Source organism: Cupressus sempervirens, chromosome 11 (assembly GCF_028749045.1).
Source record: "Cupressus sempervirens isolate cs-2001-9-10 chromosome 11, ASM2874904v1, whole genome shotgun sequence".
Taxonomy (NCBI): domain Eukaryota; kingdom Viridiplantae; phylum Streptophyta; class Pinopsida; order Cupressales; family Cupressaceae; genus Cupressus; species Cupressus sempervirens.
The window spans coordinates 678,401,382-678,424,812 of NC_143128.1; the positions used below are offsets into that span (position 1 = coordinate 678,401,382).

Genomic DNA, 23,431 nt, shown 5'->3' on the forward strand with positions numbered 1-23,431 from the left:
AAATTTTGATCAAAAATCATAGCCCGAGCAACTTCTACAATAGTTTTGTTCTTCCTTTCAGCAACCCCATTTTGTTGAGGATTGTAAGGGATTGTGAACTGCCTCTTAATCCCAGTGAGTTTGTAGAACTCTTTAAATATTTTAGAAGTATACTCCTTCCCATTATCTGTTCTCAAAACTTTAATGTTCTTACTAGAGTTCTTAGTGATAGTTTTGAATTCTTTGCATTTAAGGAAGTATATTCATGTCTTCTTTGAAAAATCATCAACAAATATCAAATAGTACAAGAATCCTCTTATAGAAGGTATAGACATGAGCCCACATAGATCAGAATGTACTAGTTCCAACACTTATTTAGTTTTGCTCAAACTATGAGGAAATGACTTTTTAGTGTTTTTCCCTATGGCACAACCTTCACATGATTCATTGTGAATATGGTTTAACTTGGGCATTCCAGTTACTACCTTCTCCATTGATGTTAGGGCAGGAAAGTTGATATGACCTAGTCTTCTATGCCATATTTCATTTGAACCTGAGGTCTAATGTACAAGTGCAAGGTTTGTTTTAGCACATAGCTCATATAAAAGTCCTTGTCTTACTCCTATTGTTAGAGCCCTTTTAATGGTTGAATTTTTGGGCCATGCTAGTACTTTCCCTCCCATGAATGCAATTCTATAACCATCATCTTCAAGTGCGGATATAGATATTAAATTCCTCTTAATACTCGGTACATAAAGAACTCTAGAAAGTTGAATAGAATTTTCAGATTTCAATTTTATGGTGCAGGTCCCAATTCCCTTTACAGAATGTGCAAAATCATCACCAATTGTTAACTTTTTCATCTGTTTCTATTTGCATGCTTTCTAGGTTATCCTGATATCTAATGATGTGTCTAGAAGACCCATTGTCAATTATCCATGTATTCCTTTGGGTTGATATCTGGCTGGATAATGTTGAATAGAAGGAATATTTCTCATATTCGTTGGCCTCATTTGACTTCTCAGATTTTGCAAAAGATGCTTGAGGTTTAGATCTTTCTGGACAATTAATTGCATGATGTCCATATAGATCATATCTGAATCATTGGATTTTGGACAATTCTTTCTTCTGTTTGGATTGTTCTTTTCCATGAAAATTTCTTTTGCTCTTGTTGTTTTTCTTCTTTTCCTTCTTATGAGCATTTGTATTAAGAACTTGAACATCTTCATCTAGGGTTTTGTTTTCCCTTAATTATTAATCTCGATTCTTCTTGAAGACAATTTGATCTTAAATGATCTAGTTTAGGGATTTTAGACCTAGCACTTATAGCTTGTAAAAAGGATTCCAAGGAGTTTGGAAGTCCTAATGCTATTAAGGATAATTCTTGATTTTCAATCTCATAAACAAGTGCAGATAATTGATCTCTCAAATCTGTGATTCTCATAAAGAAAGCATTTATAGTTTCTCCTTTATTCATGCTTACATTATTCATCTTCCTTTAAAGAGCAAGTTTTCTGCATGTATTATTGATTATAAATGCATTTTCAAGAGCTCGAAACATAAGATATGTTGTGGTATGTTTTGCCACACTAGGTACCTACGTGGTCTTGGACAACATCCACAATTATCTTCATAAGCTTTTCATTTTTCTCGATCCATTCTGATTTCTTAGGATCATCTTTAGGTTCCTCTTTTTGTCCTCTTTTACAAATGATTACAATTTCTTTTCTTTTAACAACATCATTAATCGAAGTTTCCAGGATTCGAAGTTATCAACACTTCCAAGGTGATGTTCGAATCTAATTGGGTTTGTCATCTTTATAGAGAGAGGGAGGACTGTTATTTGAAGTAAAAATCTGATCCTTACAAACTTAGTGTGATCTTTCCTTAGCCAAGCTCTGATACCATGTAAAGTTTATTACCAGATTTGATTGATTGCAGAATTTTGTTGCAGGTACAAACAATAACACCAATGTTTTGAATCGCTTCCAGAATCTGCAAATGTTAGTGTAGTAATAACAGAAATGAAGTATTATCAAACTCAGAATTATCTTCGATCCTTTTGGAGTGCTTGCATTAATAGATTTTGATGCCAAGATTACATCGAGCAGATTGGATAAATATCAACCGAAGGGGTGTGGGGATGAATGGCCATGTCTTCAATTGGAGACATGGACATTCATTCTCACACCCGTTTATTGTTAACTAATACTCATGATTACTTACTGCCATAAATGCAGTGATTAAATGTATAACCAATCATTACATCTGCGGCCCAATTTAAAGGATAGAACGAGCAAGATCTAAACATCAAAGGAACCAAAAATAATCTCAATCATGCCTTAATGATCTCGGAACGTATATATATCTCATCGGTTTCAGATTGTGGAAGATACAACAGCACGTACAAATGCATATATGTATAACAGCGTGTGCATCATGCTGCTGTACATATATACATACATATGTGCTTGTCACAGTAATGTCAGATCGAAGCTACATGCATTAACAATTACAATTTGGAAGACAAAACTATTAGATCCAGATGGTAAAGCGCTGGAAAACCTTTCTCCATAATTGATTATGGAAGCTTTCAAAATTCCAATATAGAGAACAATGGCATTGAAGTCGAAGGAGCAAAGACTTAGAGTTTATATTGTTGGGGTTGACCATTGCAATGGCGTGATCAACCATAAGTGGTTGCGGAAGAGCATAGCTCACCACTCCAAGCTACCTTACAACTAGTTTGGCTTGACCATACCAATTTGATCATGACGTTGAGTAGAATATTTGGGATCCCACAATCCTATGGATTTGAACCATGAACATGGTATTTTGTTGAACAAGTAATTGAAGGATTCAACAATGTGGACTAGGATGGAATGATCAACGACAATATGAATGAACAACTTGGGAATCTTGAGCAGTTATGAGAATTATACATGAGCTCCTATGCCATTCATATGCTGGCTTGAGTGACGAGATATGATGGGTTTAAGATGTAGAGGGGCAATTGAAAGTGGTTTGCTCCACTTGAAAGTTCATTAGTGTTGTGCTTAATTACAACTATCTGCTAAGCATAAATTTGTGGGAGTCAATGGTGCTTTTTCCATGTACATTGTGTTAGGACTCAACAACGAAGATTGCACATAAGGCTTTCAGTCGAGGTTATGAAGTTGATAGAGAAGTTTGGAGCATGGTTCATCCAGTTCTTGACCTTGTCCTACATCAGGCTGGAGGGATTTTCTTTAGAGCCATTTAGACTCCCAAGGTATTCAGTTGACAAGATGGTCTTGCTAAAGGTTACTAGACAACTGACAATGTATGATAAGATTCAAAAGAGAAAGAGGAAGTTGGGACTTGAATTCCCAATCACAATAGGAGATGAAGTTGAAATGTGTCCATGTTTGTAAGTAGCCAAAAGATCAACAAAGGAGCTACACTTCTCCCATTTGACGCTTTTCTCGACAAGATTGGTTTATGATCCCCATAACATAGTCAAAGTAGTGGTGGGTGTGAAATATCAACACAAGGCACACCTCAAAGATTTATGGGCCAAGGCTGTAGATGAGCACAAAATCAAAAGGAGAATGTTTTCCAAACTGCCACTCAACATGATTAGCGCATGCAAAATCATCCAAGTACCTAATCAAGTGGAAGTGGATACAAATGTGATCTAGTCAAGATATGAAGTGGAAAGGGAAAAAACCACCCAGCCATATGATTGGTCCAAGAAAGAAGTATTTGACATTGGTTCAATAGTTCCATTAGTTATGAAATTTTGAAATGGTGGGTTAAACATTAAATCAGCAAATAGACGGTGTCTAAAGTTCTTATATATTTTGATGGGGCATCAACCATTGTGGGTTGATTCACCAAGGTAGTCATCAGGATTGAGAATCAAAGGAGAGGTCCCATAGGAGGGTACTAAATGAGGAAAAGGGAAGAGTATTTCCCGAGAAGTGCAACTAAGGAGGCCTAACCTTTACATTGAAAAAGCCCAACAAAAGAGGCAAAGGTCAACAACAAATTCGTCATCACTCAGTAGGACTCTGAGCTTGAAGACTGACCTTTCACCAATGAAGAAGCTAAATTAGTGGAAGAAGGATCCTATAGGAAGAATTGATGATTAGGCTGAGATGAGATAGAGAGCATTAACGCTTATCAAGAATCTACCCAAGGAAGTGATAGAGATCAAGAAGTTGCCACTGAGGAAAGCCTTAAGTCTATATTAGAACAAGAAATGATGGAGATAGAAGTTCTTATGGTAGAGACAAAAATTCCTAATGCAAAAGTGGAGGTTCTTGATGCAATTGCAGAGAGTCCTATTGTCGAGGAAGAAATTAATCAAAGAGTGGTACAAGGGCAAGACCAATTGTCAGTCTCTGATCAAGGTGCTTCTATTCTAGATTGGTTAAGGCAATGGTTGCTTAGAAGTCATGTGAACGAAACTGACCCGGATTTGAGTTACAAGAAACCTTGAACTGAGTCAACAGACCAAAAGAGAAAGGCAAGTCCAAAAAGTTTGCAATGATTGTTAGAGGATAATTCAGATTTAGGACTTTATAGTTTGAATACCTACAATTGACAAAACAAAGGATCATATTGTTGCAAATAAGTACAATGTGATGAATTGGATATGGGACATGTCTCTCAGAGCATGTTACTAAAGAATTTGAGGATTTTGCACAAGCAATAAAGGAAAAGATGAGGAGGCTGGAACGAAAATACCAAAAAATTGAAAAGTGAGAACAAGGTTTTTTGAGAATATTTAAGCAACTTATCCCATCCAGCGAGGGAAGAAAGTCAGACCTTAGTTGTACAATTCTTCCAGTTGAGTCAGTGGAAGGTATTCAGAGAATTAGACATATTTCTCAAAATGTAGAAGCTTGGATAGAAGACATCTTGAGGGAGGCACACAAATTTACTGAAGACACGAATGTATGAAAGGGTACTAACCATCCTCTTCAGAATGCAATTCATAGATGAGTCATGGGATGAGAGCTATCCAGATGAAGTAATCTCACTCCTGCAAGCTTTAATGGAGACTCCCAAATATATGTTGGTTGACAATAGAGTGGTCAGTGAAGAAGTGTACAACTTTTCTCGTTGGTACATCACAGTAATCATGGGAAAGGAAATGTTTGAGCATTTCAACGAGGAATCCACTCGATTGAGAAAGGTTGTATGAAATAGTCAGCAAGGAATCTCTTTTGTAGTTGCAACGTTGTTATCCTTGAGATTGATTGAGAATGATGTGTAGACAACAAAAAAGTAAACTAGAGGATTTTTTTTTTTTTGGTTGAATTTCTTCATGAAGGATGACTTTGAGAACTTTTCCATATTCTCAAATGTCATGCATATGACCCAAGACTCATTGCAAGATTAGGAGAGCAATTTAAGTAGGTGTGAGCAAGAGGTGATAGTTGTGGAGTTCAAGTGGGAATCAACACCAAGTGTTAGCATAGACGAGTTCAAGACAATGTCATCTAGATTCCATGCAATCAAAGAGCAAACTTAAGCATAGGTTATTTTGGACAAAGGAGCATTAATGCACAATGAGTGTTTTTAACAACCCACTAAGAAGTTGGTTTCCTCTTGATTGGTATGTATGGATCCGTGCATTTATTTTAGATTTTCTTTCTTTGGCCTAACCCTACTTAGGATTGAGTTGGCAAAATTTGGGTCATTGGTTTTGTTTCAAATCAGTTCACTCATTGTAATCTAAGACACATATAAAGGCCTCATTTCTCATTTATAAGGGACAAAATTTGAAGATTGTTGCTATGAGCTACCAAGTTAATAAAGTTGTCGTTGAAGTTTTGGTGATTTCTTGATGTATCTCAGTGCTTGCATGTTTTCTTTGTTCCTTCATTTGGTTTAGAATTTGCTTTCAACTGCTTAGATGAATCTGATTGCTTTCAAGCTCTTAGATGAATTTGATTGCTTTCAAGTACTTAGACGAGTATGACTGACAATCTTGTTGTGGTAAAGGTGCTTTGCTCATACATTTTGGTCTTAAGTGATTCTTAAGTGCAATGTAAGGTTGGTTCTGAGCCTTTTGTGGAAACTTTACTTCTATCTTTGATGCATATTGTTCCTTATGATGTTATTCACCGGGATATGAAAATTCATTGCCCACCCCTTGAAGATGGCACCAACTTTGTGTTGTTGAATTTGGCGAAACAAAGTTTGCTGAATTTTTCCTCACGTGGGATTTCATACTTAGCTTATCAAGAGAGGCATTGTGTTTTAACCTTCTTAGCCATTTGAGAGAGGCATCTTTTCTATATGTGTATGTAATGTGGCCATACATTTGCTAGGACCAATTCCATCCCACCCACTTAAGCTATGTTTATGAGGGGTTGTTGGTGTATATTTAAATTGTTGCATTTAGTTAATTAATTGTCTTAATCGTGTTATATGCACCTAAAGTTTGATAAGTTTGCTTAGGTAAGTACCTCCATGGGTAGGTTGTACTTGTATCATGTGAGTTGTACATGTGAAGATGTTCTACACATGCAACTAACTCCTTTTAAACCATATTGGTTTTATATTCACATCTTTTGGTGATGTATCCCTTATATATCCATCACTTGCTTTCATGATGACATCTCATTGTATTGAACTCTCTATTTTAGAATACTAATATTTTACATTTTTGCAATTTTTAATACTGCTTTTGCTATTGTTGCCTGATTCTGTTATCAGATTTTGGAAGGGTTTTCTTATTATCAACCCTCACATGGTATTAGAGCTCTTGCATATTTGAGAGTAATTTTTGGCGAGATTATAATATTTGGGAATTGTCATATATGTGGGAATAAAGGAAGCTCAACCATCTTTGGCAGTGATTGCACCTGAAAAAATCTTTTCTTGACTATTTAGATGCCTAGTGGTACTTTTATGTATTGAATACTGTGAAGAAAAAGTATTACAAGCTTGCAACCACTTCTTGACCATGTAAAAGACAGGTGAGTAGTAAATAATGTACACTGAAACAAAAAAATATAACTTTTGTGAAATGTTCTCTTTTGGTCTATGCCTTGGAATGAAGCCATTTCCATTTCATTGTAGCTTATGAGGAGAGTTTTCCAACACTTAAAATAGGGGAAAAAGTGATGTGAGGACACAATAGTTATGGCTAGAGTGCAATGGGTTAGCAAGGAGAAGGTACACATCTCAGAGAAAAGTGGAAGTGGGTGAGTTTGATTGGACAGTTTGAGGACGAAAATGGTGATTTCATCTAGAAAGCATGTACATAATAAAGTGATGTATCCAAACATCACTAGGGGAAAAGCCCCAGTAGCCGCCCAGGCTAACTTTGCACACCTAGAACTCCTAAGCCGTAAGTCGGGTTTTGCTGATTTTTTTGGTGTACCTCCGTAGGTGAGTGAAGAGCTTAAAGCTAAGGTTTTGGCTTTTGGGTATTCACAGATCTCTCTGTAAGGATCATGGAGCGTGAAGTGGTCCAAAAGTGTCGTTTCAATCACTGGCCCTATCTTTACCACATTAGTTGACATTGCCTTGAGGCAAATATTTTTGCTACAAAGTGAAGTGTAAGGACAAATGCAAGGTATTTTGATTGGGGTCACTTTTCTTTCCCATTACTGCAATCTTGATTCTACCAATAATCCTTGCAGAACATTCATGAGAATCCAAGTAATCATAAAAGAAGATTGCTATTTAAAACAAAGAATTAGAGATGCCTTTGAAATAGATAAGCATGCAAATAATCTCAATACAGAGGATAGTTTTGAAGATTGTTGTGTAAAAAAAAGAATCAGAGATGCCTTTTAAATAGATAATCTCAATGCAGAGGATGGTTTTGTATGCAGTAACTCATGGAGGCCTACAAAAAAGATGGTTCGCAAAAATTCTTTGTTGAGGTTTGACCTGCTATTGGATTAAAAAATGCATCAGAATAGAATGTTAAACTATTCCAGTTTCCGTAAAGTCTACTGTATATGGAGTATCTTTATTCATAATTGACCAACTTCTTGATCTCTTGAAAAGGGTTTGTGTAGGTCAAGACATCAAGAAATGAAGTTACACAGGAAATGTAGAAACGGGTTAACAAACAAGAACCCTTGACATCTTTAACTCCTTTTGTCTGTTGAGGACATATGATTGTTTATAAAGAGACCCACAATTGTTAACTACCTTCGTCTTACCTTTTTAGGTTCACCCTTGAAATGATTCACATGTACAGGAATAACCTTTCAGCAGAAGAAACTGGAGCTTCACAATATGGACGATATAGTTCTTTTAATCACTTTTTATTTGTTTGACGGAACAATTTGGTTTCTTTGCTTTCGATCCTCCCCTGAATTATCTCATGCATCATTTGAATTATAGTATTTACCATAGTTACACTGCCCTGGGGAACGGGGAGGAAGTTTCCGGGATGTGGGAACAAAGGGGCCTTTTAGGGATGTATGGTGGTGGGGGACATGGTGAGTTGTATATCCTATACATATGTTACTTAAAATTCTAGTTATGAAAAGATATATTGCAATATAAGATTTAAAGATGTAAAAGAGTAAATAACTGAACATTGTGTTGAATTGGAACATTGAACATTGAACATAAATAGTCGAATCAACAAATAGTCAACACCGGGACATCCCCCCCTTGTTGGCAGAGGTGGCGGAATCTAGTGGTGCCACTGGGGACAGGGGGACAGAGCTCCCAAGTCCCCGGTGCATCCTTGTCTCCAAGACGTGGGGCAAAAAAGGGGGGGAAGCATCTCCGTGTTACTATGGTATTTACTAATTTGCCATGTAATTGAGCAAACTCCCAATATATTGGAGAGCTAGTCATTTCTTATTAGAGTATGGGTAGGCACTAGCAATAAAATATTTGGATACATTAGTATTACCTCTGAAGATAGAATCTTGTAGAAGTGAAAATATAAAGCCTTTCTTTTGAAAGGTGTCATTTTCTTCTTTTTGGAAATTGAAAACATGAAGGTGACTGTAATGGCATTGCCTCAGCTTTGTCTGAGGCCACAAGCAGAGTTAATGTGGACCCTGATATGTTACAACCTAAATTACTGCATTGGCAGACATACATTGCATTTCTGGGTATATTTTGTCATGGAATTAGATTCAGAATCAAATTGATTGTGGTATTGAGCAGGGTTAAATGTTTTGAGGTCAGTATCATGTGGAGTTTTCAATGTGTGTACCAAAATGATTCAAGATTGGGCCTGGTGTTTAGAAAACATGTATACAATGATTCTTGTGGCAAGTGAAATTTTAGACATGTTTCATTTGATTTGTTGACCCTAAGAAACCCTAAAAGACTGTCCTGAAAACATTTGCTGTGTTCAATGAGTCACAAACAACAACAAAGGAGCCACAATTGAGTTACTGTTTCTGCTCTTATCTTTCTGTATTGAGTGGGTTCTTGGAAGCTGAAAGACAATTGATGACACCCAATAAAGAATGCCTGCCCAGGCCTCTACAATTTGGTGGGTGTACTTTACTTTTACCAATCCTGTGGGACAATAAATTTAGTTGTGGTTGGAATCGGCATCTGTCTCTCCTCTTGGATGTCAATTGACAAACTAGTAGACCATGCAGTGGATTTACTTTTCTTTCATCAAATTCAGGAGTAAATTGTAATTTTCATCCCTTATGAAAACAAGGAGAGTGAGGAGCAAAGAAAATGTACTCAACAAATGCCACAAGCTAACAAGTGGGATGCAGGCTTTGTTTTGTGTAGTTTTCAATCTTTTATCTTTGTTGGCTATAGGTCAGATTTATTATAAATTCCTAGTCCTATTATTGTACGATCAATTAGATATGGCAGTAATAACCTCTATGGAGTATGTTGTTTTATGATGATTTAATCTCAGTCTTGCTTTTGAGCGCTACTGCGTTACCTTTCTGTGAAATGTAAGCATCATGGATTAATTATTTGGGAGATCAGTGTTTCTCAAATTTTAGGAGATGGGGGTTGGGTTTTTAATGACTTTTGGGATGAGTGGAATAGTGATTAAATAATAGATAAAATTAAAACTTGAATTATGAAATTACAAATAAATAAAAAATAAACAAGCTAAAAGAAACTGAAATTCTAAGGAGTAAGTATCATGGATTAATTATTTGGGAGACCAGTGTTTCTCAAATTTTTGGAGATGGGGGTTGGGTTTTTAATGACTCTTGGGATGAGTGGAATGGTGACTAAATAATAGATAAAAGTAAAATTTGAAATTTGAAATTACAAATAAATAAAAAATAACATAAACAAGCTAAAAGAAACTGAAATTCTAAAAGCGAGTATAATAACAATTCATTCATTCCATTAATCATTTGGTAGGACGATGGTCATTAAACATAATATGAAAATGGTTTAATATTTAGAAACCCAAAAAATAAATATTGAATTATGCATGTGCATTGATTTTTTTTTTTTGGGTTGAGAGGGCATTGGGCACGGATTGCTTTTTTGATATAATAACACATTTATTATATTGCAGGAAACATTAGTCGTATAAGAAGGATTATTTATCATCCGTGCATACCATATTTGCAGTAAATGGGTCGGAAAGCAAAAAGTTTGTTTATAAATTCAAAAAAATTTGGCCAAAATCGCCCTCCTTGTACAGTGGAAATGGTTTCATTTCTGTCATGCTTGGCATCAAATTCAAATGATGATGATAAATGCATGAAAGAAAAGAACCTTTTGATGGCCTGTGTGGATGGACAGGTACTAGTTATATTTTGCTCTTAGTCATTATGTCTTGACTTATGTATTGATGATATGGGCTTCATTCAGAATTTATATGATTGGATGTCTTCATTGCTGGAAAAGTCCCATATTTTTCATTGTTTTCTTACTTTAAGTTCTTCAATGTGGAACAGTGTGGGAAGAAAAAGAAGCCCTGGGGTACCGTTAACTACCATCTACAGAGATTAAGCAAAGGAAGACGATTTGACTAATGCTAATTTTGGACTAGTTTAAGCAACTTATCTAACTTGCCAGGATGATGGTATTTTTGGCTAACATAACAAGGTGAGATATGGATTGAGAGCATTGTTTTCGTATTCAGAATTTAAGCCTAGTTTGGATCCAAGTGTCTAAGACTCTAAACTTTGAAGGTGGTTTACATACATTTTAAAAAATCAATTTATCTTTTCGGTATGCAAAAGTTGCTTGAAATCTGAGATTCCAATTGTGTTTCTATATGGTTATACATAAGTAGTTACAGTTGCATGGTATTTTTTGAGGGTTTCTATTGCTGTTTGCTGAAGCTGCATGCATTCTTTTTTGGTATTGAACTTGAATCTGTATCCTGCCCAGTTCATGCTAGATGAAACTCTTTAGTGTATAATGTTGTACCTTGTTTTGCGTGTTAATCATTTGATATTATTAATACTCGCTCTCTTGTATTCAATAGCAATTTCAGTTTTTGTATATAATCATTATTTACTGATGTTTTGGCAGTTAGAAATTTGCTTTGGAAGAGGTTCATTAATTAGAGAACAAACAAAATGATTTAAGTAAAATAATACACTTATTTATTCTACCTTAGAAATTTGCTTTGGAAGAGGTTCATTAATTAGAGAACAAGCAAAATGATTTAAGTGGAATAATACACTCATTTTATTCTACCTATAAGTGGGAGATGCCCCCAATATGACAATTTTCCCAATTGCAGTTATGGAAGGGATATGCAAGCCTTCATTTTGCAGGTCATTCAAGACTACAATGCACTAATAATTAGTAGGTTGGTAAGCAAAGGGCAATTTTGACTAGAGCTAATTGTGGGCCATTTTAAGAAACTTGTCTATCTTGTTACATCTCAATGATGGCATTTTGGCTTAACATTACAGGGCAAGCCATGGATGAAGTTAATTCAGAATTCAGACATAGTTTGGATCCAATTGGTTTGGACTTTCAAGGTGTTTGGTATGCATTTCAAGAAAATTATAACTTCATGGTATGCAAAAGTTGCCAAAGAGCACCCAAAATCTGAGATTCCACTTGTGTTGTTTTATGGTTATAACTCCTAATTGCAGTTGCATGTTACTTTCTTGAGATTTTCTATTGCTGTTTGCTGAAGCTTGACAGTCTTTTTTTGTTATTGATTTTGAACTTGTGTCCTGCTTACTTCACACTGCACAAGTCTCTGCGATGTACAATTTATCAGAGCACAAGAAAAATGGTTAAAATTCTATATCGCTTATTTATTCTATCTAAAAATGTGATGTCCCTGAGATGGCAATTTCAGCAATTGCAGTTACGGGGTATGCAAGTCTTCATTGTCATCAAGACTACAAAACACTAATAACTAGTAGGTTTGTAGAACTTTAACATATACAACAATATATGAATCTCATTATCTCTATAATTTATAATTATAAACATCCTGTTTTGCTTGCACATATGCATGCATAGTGTGCAAAAGTACTCAATAAACAACTATCAATTGAAGAGCAGACAAATTAAATACAGAAATTAGTTATACCTGAGTTGCAGAATAGTTAGAAAATGTTATCCCTATTGTTTTAGTTTATTTCATGTATGTTTATAAAAAATTTGGAATCATGCAATCATTTTTTAAAGACTAAAGTAGTTTCATATAGGCTCCCTGATGGTTGCTGGCAACAATAAAACCCCCTTTTCATCATTTTAACAAGCTAACAAAACATAAATTACAAACTAACAGAACATAAACATACTCTTTGTGACCACTCAAAATTACATCAAATTATATTAACAATATCACCTCCTCACCCCCTTCAAAAGGAACTTTTAGATGACAAAGTGAGTAACACTATTGGGGGTAGGGGAAGGAGATATATTTGGAGGTGCAACACAAGAAATAGAAGAAGAGGAGTCAAATGGTGACAAGTAGTTGGTTGCAATTCTACAAACTTTTTCTATTTGCCGCTTTAGGTGGTGAATTGCTAGTTCTTATTCCCTAGGTGCCCTAACCATTTGCATGACTTAGCATTAGCCGAGCCTTGGACTTTTATGTGTAGCTTAGATTGAAACTTTTTATAGCTTTTTCAGCAGACATTGTTTTCTAATTTTGTAAGTCTATAAAAACAAAACAAGGAATTTGCACCATCTTGTCTATGTTATAGTCAATAAAACTTAACAATGGATGATTTTTGGAATTCCTTGTGCAACATAATTAACATTTTACAGTAGTATATTTTCCAAATGAGTTTATACAATACTGGTGCCCTTGGTTTGTGATTTCTTTTTCTTCCTCTTTTCCCTTTGTTCGTGATTGTCCATGATTGTCTTTGTATTTTCCATTTGCACTTAGTTCACTATTTGAAGTTATCATTTTTCCTTTTTCAACCGTGATCAATATTGCTTGAGAAAAACTTGAATTGCCTCACAAAATTTGAAACCACTGCCTTTTTTATTTGGGAATTGAGTTTTTTAATAGCAGAAAGCCACTTGTTTTTAATAGCCCATAGCCACTTTATTGAATAAATGCAACACTCTTTATAATAACATGTATTTAAGTTGTTTGAACTTATACTCTTTATATTTGAACTAACTTCAAATTAATTTTTTCTATTTCATACTATTTAAGCTACTTGCAGAAGACATACTGAATTTTTTTGTCATCAGAGTTGTATAACAAGTAGATCTTACAAACCTTTCAATTATATGATGGGCAAGGATCAATTTTCTTTCATCACTTGATGGATGGCAGCATGGTTGTATGATGCAACACAAGTAGTTTGTATGTGGCTATAGAAAGAGATTGTTGTATGGCAAAAAAAAGAAAAGAAAAGAAAAGATTGGAGAATTACTTAGTTGTGAACTCTTATGACAATTTTTTTGGTTCGATAAATTGTTTATATCAATCAAATTTGTTAGCTTTACAAGAATAGAAATAATTCTCAAATGTACATTCTTAGAAAATAAGTTACTAGTACAACAAAACAAAAAACAAGAATAATAAGTAATATGATGATTGCATGTTACTCAAAACAAGTTTGTATGGTGGTAAGGACAAGGTTGAACAAAAACAAGATTAAGAAGTAATATGATGATTGGGTCATTCAAAACAAGTTTGTTTGGTTGAAAGGGCAAGGTTGAAAGGTTGTACAACGAGCTATAACAAGTTTGGTGCATTAATTAAATGTTTGCTATTGCATTTTTCTTTTATTGTCCTATGATGAAACATGTTTTCAAATTTTAATACTTCCCTAATTTGTTCTATAATATTTGATTTTTCTTAAAATGTAAATGTTTATTTTCCTTCTAGAGTGTTCCTTTTCCTTTTTCTATGTTTCCCTTTGTAATTGAGGCTCATCCGTTTTCTTGTCAGGTATCTTATTACCTTAATTCAATTTCATTCAAGCACATGCAACAAGTAAGCTCCTTAATAACATTTGTTAATACAATATTTGTAAATTATAATCCTTTTTCCTTTTTTTTTTTTTTTTCTAATAAATATAATTTACTTGCTTCATACCATTATGATTTATGAGACATTAGATTTTTTTTTTTTTTTTGTTTATAATAGTTTCTTAATTTATAGTTGTTTTTGAACCCTTTATAGTTGTTTTTGAACCCTTATGGATGAACTTATCAAGGAGTTCCTTCATTCAATATGACATTGTTAGCGTTATGTGTTAGAACCTTTTAAGTGATTTTCTTTCTTAGCATCTTGGAAAACTTGATCAAAATTTGAATTTCAGAGCATTTGGAGGCCAAAGAGACCTCATGGTTGGATTCCAAAGATATCAAAACCCCCATTTCATATAAAATTTGCTGATTTTGGACAATATTGTCTAGGGAGGCACTCTTTTTTTTTTTTTTTTGCATAATACTAGTGCTGTACAACCTCTGGCACGCACTCTGAGGCAAAGAAAATAAAAATTGCATTTAAAAAAATTGTGTGGTGGTTTAAATAACACCATATTGGTTACTTAAACTGTGCGATGCTTTTAAAAACACTGCAACGGTTTAAACAAACCACCACCAGTGGTTTACAAAATCGCGATCTTCACTCCCCCAGCATTGTCGCTCAACCTTGCATCGTCGGTCCACCTGGGCTGCCGCTTCACCGTGCTTTGCTCCAATGCTCTGCTCTGCCTAACAATGTCGCTATGCCTCCATCGATGGGTCACTCACATCCCTTTGCTAGCCTCTGATCGTATGGAAAGGCTCGTGGGGCTTAACTTTTAGCCCCTAGGTAATTTTTTGTCTCAAATTTATTTATTTTTGCAATTTTTTGGCTCAAATTTATTTTTTTTGCAATTTTTTGCAAATAAGGATACCAGTTTGTTTGTTCGCTCTAACTTGAGAATCTAGAGGCATTTTTTGGATTTGAAAGAAGTGTCGAAAAACTAATTCAAAGATAGACATGATGGCGAAAGTATTTTTTGGATTTTTTTTTTCTAGTTTAGTACCTATTTTTCGCTCCAAGTCAGATGATACTTTCTGTCTTCTAGGGCCATACCTTGCTCATTTTAGCTTCATTTTTCGATCCGAAATAAGTGTTGGAAAATACTTCTTAAGCACTTTCCAAATTCTTTGTCATTTCACTAGTATTTATTACAAGCTATTTGTGATACTCAATTGAAGTTTTTTTGCTATATTCTTGTATACACATTCCTTTTGCAAGCTGGGGTTAGGTTATTTGCATTGTATGGGGTGTTTTTTCATTATTTTCTGTTACAAAATCAGTGTATCAAAAAACTACAAAACACTTTCTTATAACAATGGCTGAGACCTCTTGTCTAGTATTTCTAAACCCACAAACTATCACACATGGAAATCTGCTATGCAACAACTTCTTCGTTCAAAGGGTTTGTGGTCTTGTTTAAATATAGTGCAAGAAGTATTTTAGAGTCAATATCAAACTTTGCAATACATGAATAAGATGGATGAAGCCATGTGTCTAATTTCTTTGAGTGTTTTAGACAACATATAGTTTCATCTTGATGAGTGTTCCACTCCTCAAGAAATGTGGGACAACTTCAAGGACTTATTTGGTACCATCAACGAGTTCAAAGCACTTCAAATTGAGGCGGAGCTTACTTCTCTTGTACCGGATGCTTTTCCCCCTATATTAGACTTTCTCATGAGGTTCAAACAATAGAACACTTTGTTACAGGAATGTGGGAAAGAGAAGACAGACAAGGAGTTCATCTATCTAATTCTATCAAAGCTTTGAGGAAACTTTCAAATTTTCTCTTCTACCTTCCATTCTGCTATGGATGCTATGCCCACTTTTGAGATTTTTTTTGATTGATTTACTAGAGAGCAGTCAAAGCTTGCATAGTTGGATACTGTCACATGTTCAAAGACACATGCATTGGTTGCTCAGACATCTACGGGGAAGCCAAAGCCCAAGACAAATTCAGTAGGGAGTGAGAGTTCCTCCAAGCATACTTCTAAATCAAATGTTGGGAAACCCACTCTGAAGGGTAAATCTTCTAAGTTTGGTGAGTCTTTCTCCAAGACTAAGAAGCATACATGTGATCCTTGCAGTTTTTGTGGCAAGGAAGGACATCTAGTTTCTAGGTGTTGGAAACATTTTGAGGCTTTAGAGGAGGCCATGCAACAACACAGTATTGCTTCTCTGAAGCCACCATCTCCTCCTTTAGGTAAAGGACATGCTCTTTCTACACGAGTATTGTCCTCTACATCTACTTGGATTCTTGATTTAGGTGCTTCCCATGATATGAACACTCACTTGATTTGGTTATGTCACTGGCTCAGAGTGTTACCACCCAGATTGCAGTTGGTGACTCTACACAACTTTCAGTTTTAGGTTCAGGAATTATCTCTTTAGAGGGTGGTTCACTACAAGATGTTCTTTTGGTTTAGGCCATTTCTACGAACCTGCTGTGTCTTTTAGATTTGTCATTCTGGCTCTGGGAAGACAGTTGAGTTCTCACCACATGATGTGGTTATTCGAGACCTCCATGATTCTGACTTGGTTGTTGTTACTAGTAGTGTTGATCTTCAGTCTCACTTATACTAGTTTGATGACTTTGAGAGCTCCGATTCTCCAGGAGTTTCTCTTATTGCTCATGTAGACATAGCTAGCAAGCTTTGGCATGAGCATTTTGGCCATGTCAACTACATATATCTACAACAGATGAGTACACAGGAGTTAGTGATTGGGCTACCTTAGCTCTCTTGTACTGAGGATGTTTGTGAAGATTGTGCACTTGGAAAACATCATAGAGATCCATTTTCGATAGGTAGATCCACATGTGCTAAGGCACCATTAGATTTGATACACAATGATCTTATGCCATTACCCACTCCATCTTTTTTAGGTGCTCGATATGTGCTTACCTTAATAGATGACTTCTCTAGATGCACATGGGTGTACTTTATGAAGTACAAGTCTGATGTCTTTGATTCATTTCGAATCTTTAAGACATTTGTGGAGAAGCAGTCTAATCTTTCTATCAGGTGTATACACATTGACAATGATGGGTAATATGTGAATAAGTCTTTCAGAAATTTTTGCACCAAGCATGGTTTACAACATTAGTTCATAGTTCTCTATACCCCTCAATAGAATGGAGTTGCAGAGAGAAATAATAGGACATTATTGGAGATGGCCAATTATATGATATAGTCTTGAGCTATGAGTTCTTCATTTTGGGTTGGGGCTATCAATTGTGCCAACTATATTCAAAATCGTTTGCTTCACAAGGTATTGTGACATTTGACTCCTGAGGAGGCTTGGACTTATGTCAAGCCCGATGTTTCCACATTCCACATTTTTTGTAGTGAGGATTGGGCATTTGTTCTAGATGCTCAGTAGAAAGCCACGAAGAGGAAGAGCCGACCACTCATCTTTGTTGGCTACTGTAATGATGTGAAGGCATACATGTTGTTTGATCCTGATTCTTGAGATGTCTTGTTTCAGTGAGATGTTCAGTTTGATGAGCGTTATTGTCAGATGGAGCCTCCATCACCAACTTCTCCCTGACTACCCAGCACTTCCTTTACTCCACAAGATTATGCTTCCTTTGAGGAAGATCTTGATATTGACCCCCCTTCACCACCTCCACTAGTTGTTTAGTGAGTGCCCAAGTGGGCTTATGCTATTGTTGATGCAGTAGGACTTATGGCAGGTGATTTTTTAGATTCTTGTCACACTCATGCTCAAACTTTTGGTATTAGACTATTGAGTCATGCCATTTCAGATGATCCACATATTTTTTCATAGGCGACATGACGCTTAGAGTGGGATATGGCTATAGATGAGGAGTACTCTTCTTTGATGAAGAACCACACATGTGATTTTTTTCCTCTTCCGAAAGGAAGAAAGTTGGTTCGGTGTCGGTGGGTGTATTGTACCAAGTATGCTGCAAATGGTTCTATTGACAAGTAGAGGGCACATCTTTTTGCAAAGGGCTTTTTACAGGGTGAGGGTATTGATTACTTCGAGACCTTTGCTCCTATTGCCAAGATGAACTCTATTTGCTTTTTACTCTTGCAACTTCATAGGGATGGACAATTTATCAAATGGACGTGAATAGAGTTTTTTTTGTATAGAGACCTACATGAGGAGATCTATATGGAGCATGTTAGAAACAAGAGTCCACCAAGATGACTAAGGGGGGGAGGGGGGTGTGAATTAGTTCTTTGATAATTAAAATATTTATCTTCTTTAAACAAATTTAACCATTCAACCAAAGTTAAAAACAACCATAAGAAAATGCACATAGATAATTACACCATATATGTTTACTAAGGAAACCCTTGATCAGAGGGAAAACCCTGGTGGAAATGATGCCTACAAGATGATGCACTAATATAAATATTCCTTGTTAGAGGATGGACCCTATTAGGAGTCTATTACAACATTTAGTACATAGAGTCCCTATTAGGAGACTTTGAATCATTGTTAGGAGATTCTAACCCTGTTAGGAGTTGTAGTACAATGTATGCAAGATGAGTCCACTGCCCAAACATGCAATTTCAACTACAAGAAGAGCTCACTGCTCAAACATGTAATTTATTGTTATGTTCTTCTTTCTTTTGTTCTGTCAACTGAACCAATCATTGTCAGACCTTGTAGACCAGGTCATGAACCTCGGATCCAAATATCAAACCTCGGATCACTTAGCAAAACCTCAACAATGAAGTTTCTTTCACTTTCGCACTGCTCTGCTCAACTTCACATTTTGCTCTCGCGCTCTGCTTACAATCTCTTCGCATCAATACAATTAAAGTCATACTTGATAAAGGAAAATGTCCTTCCTTTATATCGAGTCCTCAAAACAATTCCCTAAGTCGGTTGTTAGACTTTTTAATTAATTAACGTACGACCACATTAAGAACACATTACACTTAGTGATAACATAAATCTTTCTCCTTGCAACTTGAATAACTTTCTGTACACGCAATATTATGACAAGCAAACTTAGCCACGTCATTATCAACATGTCTTCTCCACATCTTTAACCTCGATCCTCAGAATATCAACTCTGCTAAGAGATATAACAAGTTTACCAGAACATGCCTCTGTAAACTCTATCTTAGAACATACATCACCAAAACTTACATAACTTCTTCCGACGTTAACTACATATACCAGATATTCAGAAGTATCTCCTATAACCTTAGATGGTTAGAATACTCGACTAGCTGTTTGTACCAACTTGATCTTTTTGCCGTTCTTCCATTAGATACCACTGAAAACTGTTATGTTGACATTAATGACAAACTCAGTCATGAATGTAACATATCATCATAATTACATATCTACAATACTCCCCCATAGGAATATCATCATCATTCATGCTTCCAACAATCTCCCCCTTTGGCATTGATGGCAACATAGATGAAAAATGTCTATTTCCAAGAATACCAACAAAAGACTGTTAATCTTCAAATCCTCTTCATCAATCATTCTCCCCCATTGATATACCTCAATGTGCTTTCTGACAAACTATCATTCCATGTTGTGCTTATGCCGATCATACTGTACTCATGCCAAACTTCTCCAACTGTCATGCATACTCCTTTACCATGATGTTTTTCATGCCAAACATCTCCCCCATTTGCATCAATGTCAAAGGTCTCAACAACCAACTTTACTGCATCAAACTCTACAACAACTGATTCTTACTTAGCTTGAGTGTCAAAAGAGACTGTTCAAAACAACATCTAACAAGAGTCCTAGATGACTCTGTTTATCAAAGATACTCCTGCATACAGGGAGCATCAAGATTCAGTCTACACAACAATGGTACACTATTACACTGGACTGATGCACTCTTGCATCTTATACTCTGATGTAGGTAGGGACATAATCCCAAGCATACCTCACAAATACTCAAAAGTCTCTTTGGGAAGAGGCTTAGTGAATATATTTGCAATCTTCTATTTAGTGCTCGCATACTCCAATCTTATTTCCTTTTCTACAACTTTCTCTCTCAAAATATGATATTTAATAGAAATGTGCTTGGTCTTAGAATGCATTACTGGATTCTTAGACATATTTACCGTATTTGTGTTGTCACAATGTATGACAACAGGTTCATTGATTTCTATCCTTATATCCTTCAACATCTGCTTCATTCAAATGACTTGATTGCAATTATTTGCTATTGCAACATAATTTGCTTCGGTTGTATTTTGTGATGAACAATCCTACTTCTTGCTTAACCAAGAAACCAATCTTCCTCCAAGAAAGAAGGATCCACCACTGGTTCTTTTTCTGTCATCCATACTGCTTGCCCAATTTGCATCAGTATAAACACTTAGAGTGAAATCATTATATCTATCATACCACAATCCGAACTCAGATGTTCCCTTCAGATATCTAAATATTCTTTTCACTGCTGCAAAATGTGCTTCTTTGGGATCATCTTGGAATCTTGCAACAATTCCAATAGCATTCGCTATATTTGACCTTGTGCGAGTCAGATATTGCAATCCTCCGATCATAGATCTATACTTTTTGTGCTCAATAGTAGGTGTCTCATCCTTAATGGATAACTTGTGTTTAGTTACCATAGGTGTTCCAACGGGTTTACAGGTTTCCAAACGAAACCTTTTCAGTAAATCCTTCAAGTGCTTAGTTTGAGAAATAAAGATTCCTTCTTTACTCTGTACAATTTGCAATCTTAGAAAATATTTCATCTCTCCTATCACACTCATTTCAAATTCTTTCTTCATCTCTTCTGCAAACTTCTCACTTTCTTCATCATTCCTTGAAATATGATGTCATCAAAAAATATTACCAAAATCATCAAACCATCATCAATTTCTTTTTAATACAGATTATTGTCTGTCATACCTTTGTTATATCCAAGTTTTGTCAAATGTTTGTCCAAACTTGCATACCAGGTTCTGGATGCTTGCTTCAATCCATACAATGCTTTCCTTAGTTTGCATACTATGTCCTTGTCATCTGTCAAAGTACATCCTTCAAGGTGCTCAATATATACTTCTTCTTCTTCAAGTTCTCCATTCAAAAATGCTGACTTGACATCCATCTGATATACTTTGAATTTCTTTTGTACTGCATAGGCTAAGAATAATCTTAATGCTTCTATTCTAGCCACTAGAGCATAAGTCTCCTCACAATTTATCCCTTCTTGCTGTGAGTAACCTTTACATACCAATCTTGCTTTGTTTCTTACAACTTTGCCTTGTTCATTCATTTTGTTTTTGAATACCCATTTAGTTCCTATCACATTCTTGTCTACTGGTCTGGGAACCAATATCCATGTCTCACTCTTTACTATCTGATCCAATTCCTCTTTCATGGCTTGTTTCCAATAATCATCTTTACATACTTCATCCCCATTCTTGCGCTCAACTTGAGATATCAAGCATAGTTCTTCATTGACTTTGCTTCTTGTCATCACACCTTTGTCTTTGCTTCCAATGATCTGCTCGGATGGATGATTCTTTATCATATTCTTTTATGAAGTAAGAGTTGCTATCTCAACTCTTAGCTCTATTGAAGGTTATGAGCATTGTTCTTGCCTGGGCTCTCCTTCATTCGGCAAATCATTGTTAGTCTCAAGAAATACCTTATCATTCATTGGCTTAGTAAGAACATCATCATTTGAATTGTAATCAACTATTTTCTCTTGTATTCTAAATTTATCATCAATTCTCACATTTGCACTTTTCATAATAGTCTTAGAGCTTTGATTATAACATCTATAAGCCTTGATTTTCAATGAATAACCAAGAAACATACCTTAATCACATTTAGCATCAAACCTTCCAATATCATCATCTCTTTTGATATAACACTTACTGCCAAAATTTTTGAAATACTTAACTGTAGGTGAGTGACCAAACCATAGTTCATAAGGGGTCTTGTTTGTGTCTTTCCTAACTTGCACTTTGCTCATAGTGTAGACTACTATATTCATAGCTTCTCTCTAAAGAATCTTGGATACATCATTTGAACGAAGTGTCGAAAAACTGATTCAAAGACAAACATAATGGTGAAGGTATTTTTTTGATTTTTTTCTAGTTTGGTACCTATTTTTCCTTCCAAGTCAAATGATGCTTTCTATCTTTTGGGTTAGTAAGTTGCTCGTTTTAGCTCCGTTTTTCGATTTGAAATAAGTGTTATAAAGCTCTTCTTGAGCACTTTCCAGATTCTCTGTCATTTCACCAGTATTTATTACCAAGTATTTGTAATACTCAACTGAATTTTTTTTGCTGTATTCTTGTATACACATTCCTTCTATGAGCTGGGGTTTGTTTATTTGCATTGTGTGGGGTGTTTTTAAATTATTTTCTGTTACAAAATTAGTGTATCAGAAACTTCAAAACACTATCTTATACCAATGACTGAGACCTCTTGTCTAGTACTTCTAAACCCACATAACTATCACACATGGAAATTTTCTATGCAACAACTTCTCCGTTCAAAGAGTTTGTGGTCTTTTAAAAATACTATGTAACAAGTATTTCAGAGTCAATATCAGACTTTGTAGTACATGAATAAGATGGATGAAGCCATGTGTTTGATTTCTTTGAGTGTTTCAGACAACATATAGTTTCATCTTGATGAGTGTTCCACTCCTCAAGAAATGTGAGACAAGTTCAAGGACTTGTTTGGTACCATCAACAAGTTCAAAGCACTTCAGATTGAGGTGGAGCTTACTTTTCTTGTACCATATGCTTTCCCCTCTATTGAGGACTTTCTCATGAGGTTCAAACAACAGAACACTTTGTTATAGTCATGCGGAAAAGAGAAGATAGATAAGGAGTTCATCTATCTAATTCTATCAAAGATTTGAGGAAATTTTTTAGATTTTCTCTTCTACCTTCCATTCTGCTATGGATGCTTTGAGTCTTAGATTTACCATGCCCACTTTTGAGATTTTTTGTGATCAATTGACTAGAGAGCAGTCCAAGCTTACATAGTTGGATACTGTCACAGGTTCAAAGACACATGCATTGGTTGCTCAAACATCTATGGAGAAGCCAAAGCCCAAGACAAATTCAGTAGGGAGTG

General features: G+C 35.5%; 1 protein-coding gene across 15 annotated transcripts in view; it reads left to right on the plus strand.

Annotated features, from left to right (window-relative positions):
- The window catches only part of LOC149531540 (uncharacterized), a 62,535-nt gene that overhangs the window by 19,973 nt on the left and 19,131 nt on the right, over positions 1-23,431 (plus strand). For 2 of the 15 annotated variants that reach the window (XM_089810813.1, XM_089810812.1), the window contains exons 1-4: positions 10,922-11,001; positions 11,648-11,720; positions 11,823-11,929; positions 14,288-14,332. In XM_089810813.1, coding sequence (XP_089666939.1) covers positions 10,973-11,001; positions 11,648-11,720; positions 11,823-11,929; positions 14,288-14,332 — 254 coding nt within the window. In that variant the 5' untranslated portion in view covers positions 10,922-10,972. Of the gene's footprint in view, positions 1-10,465; positions 10,696-10,850; positions 11,138-11,647; positions 12,224-14,287; positions 14,333-23,431 lie in introns of those variants that run through there. The other 13 variants (XR_016358965.1, XR_016358966.1, XR_016358963.1 and 10 more) reach the window with 12 other exon arrangements.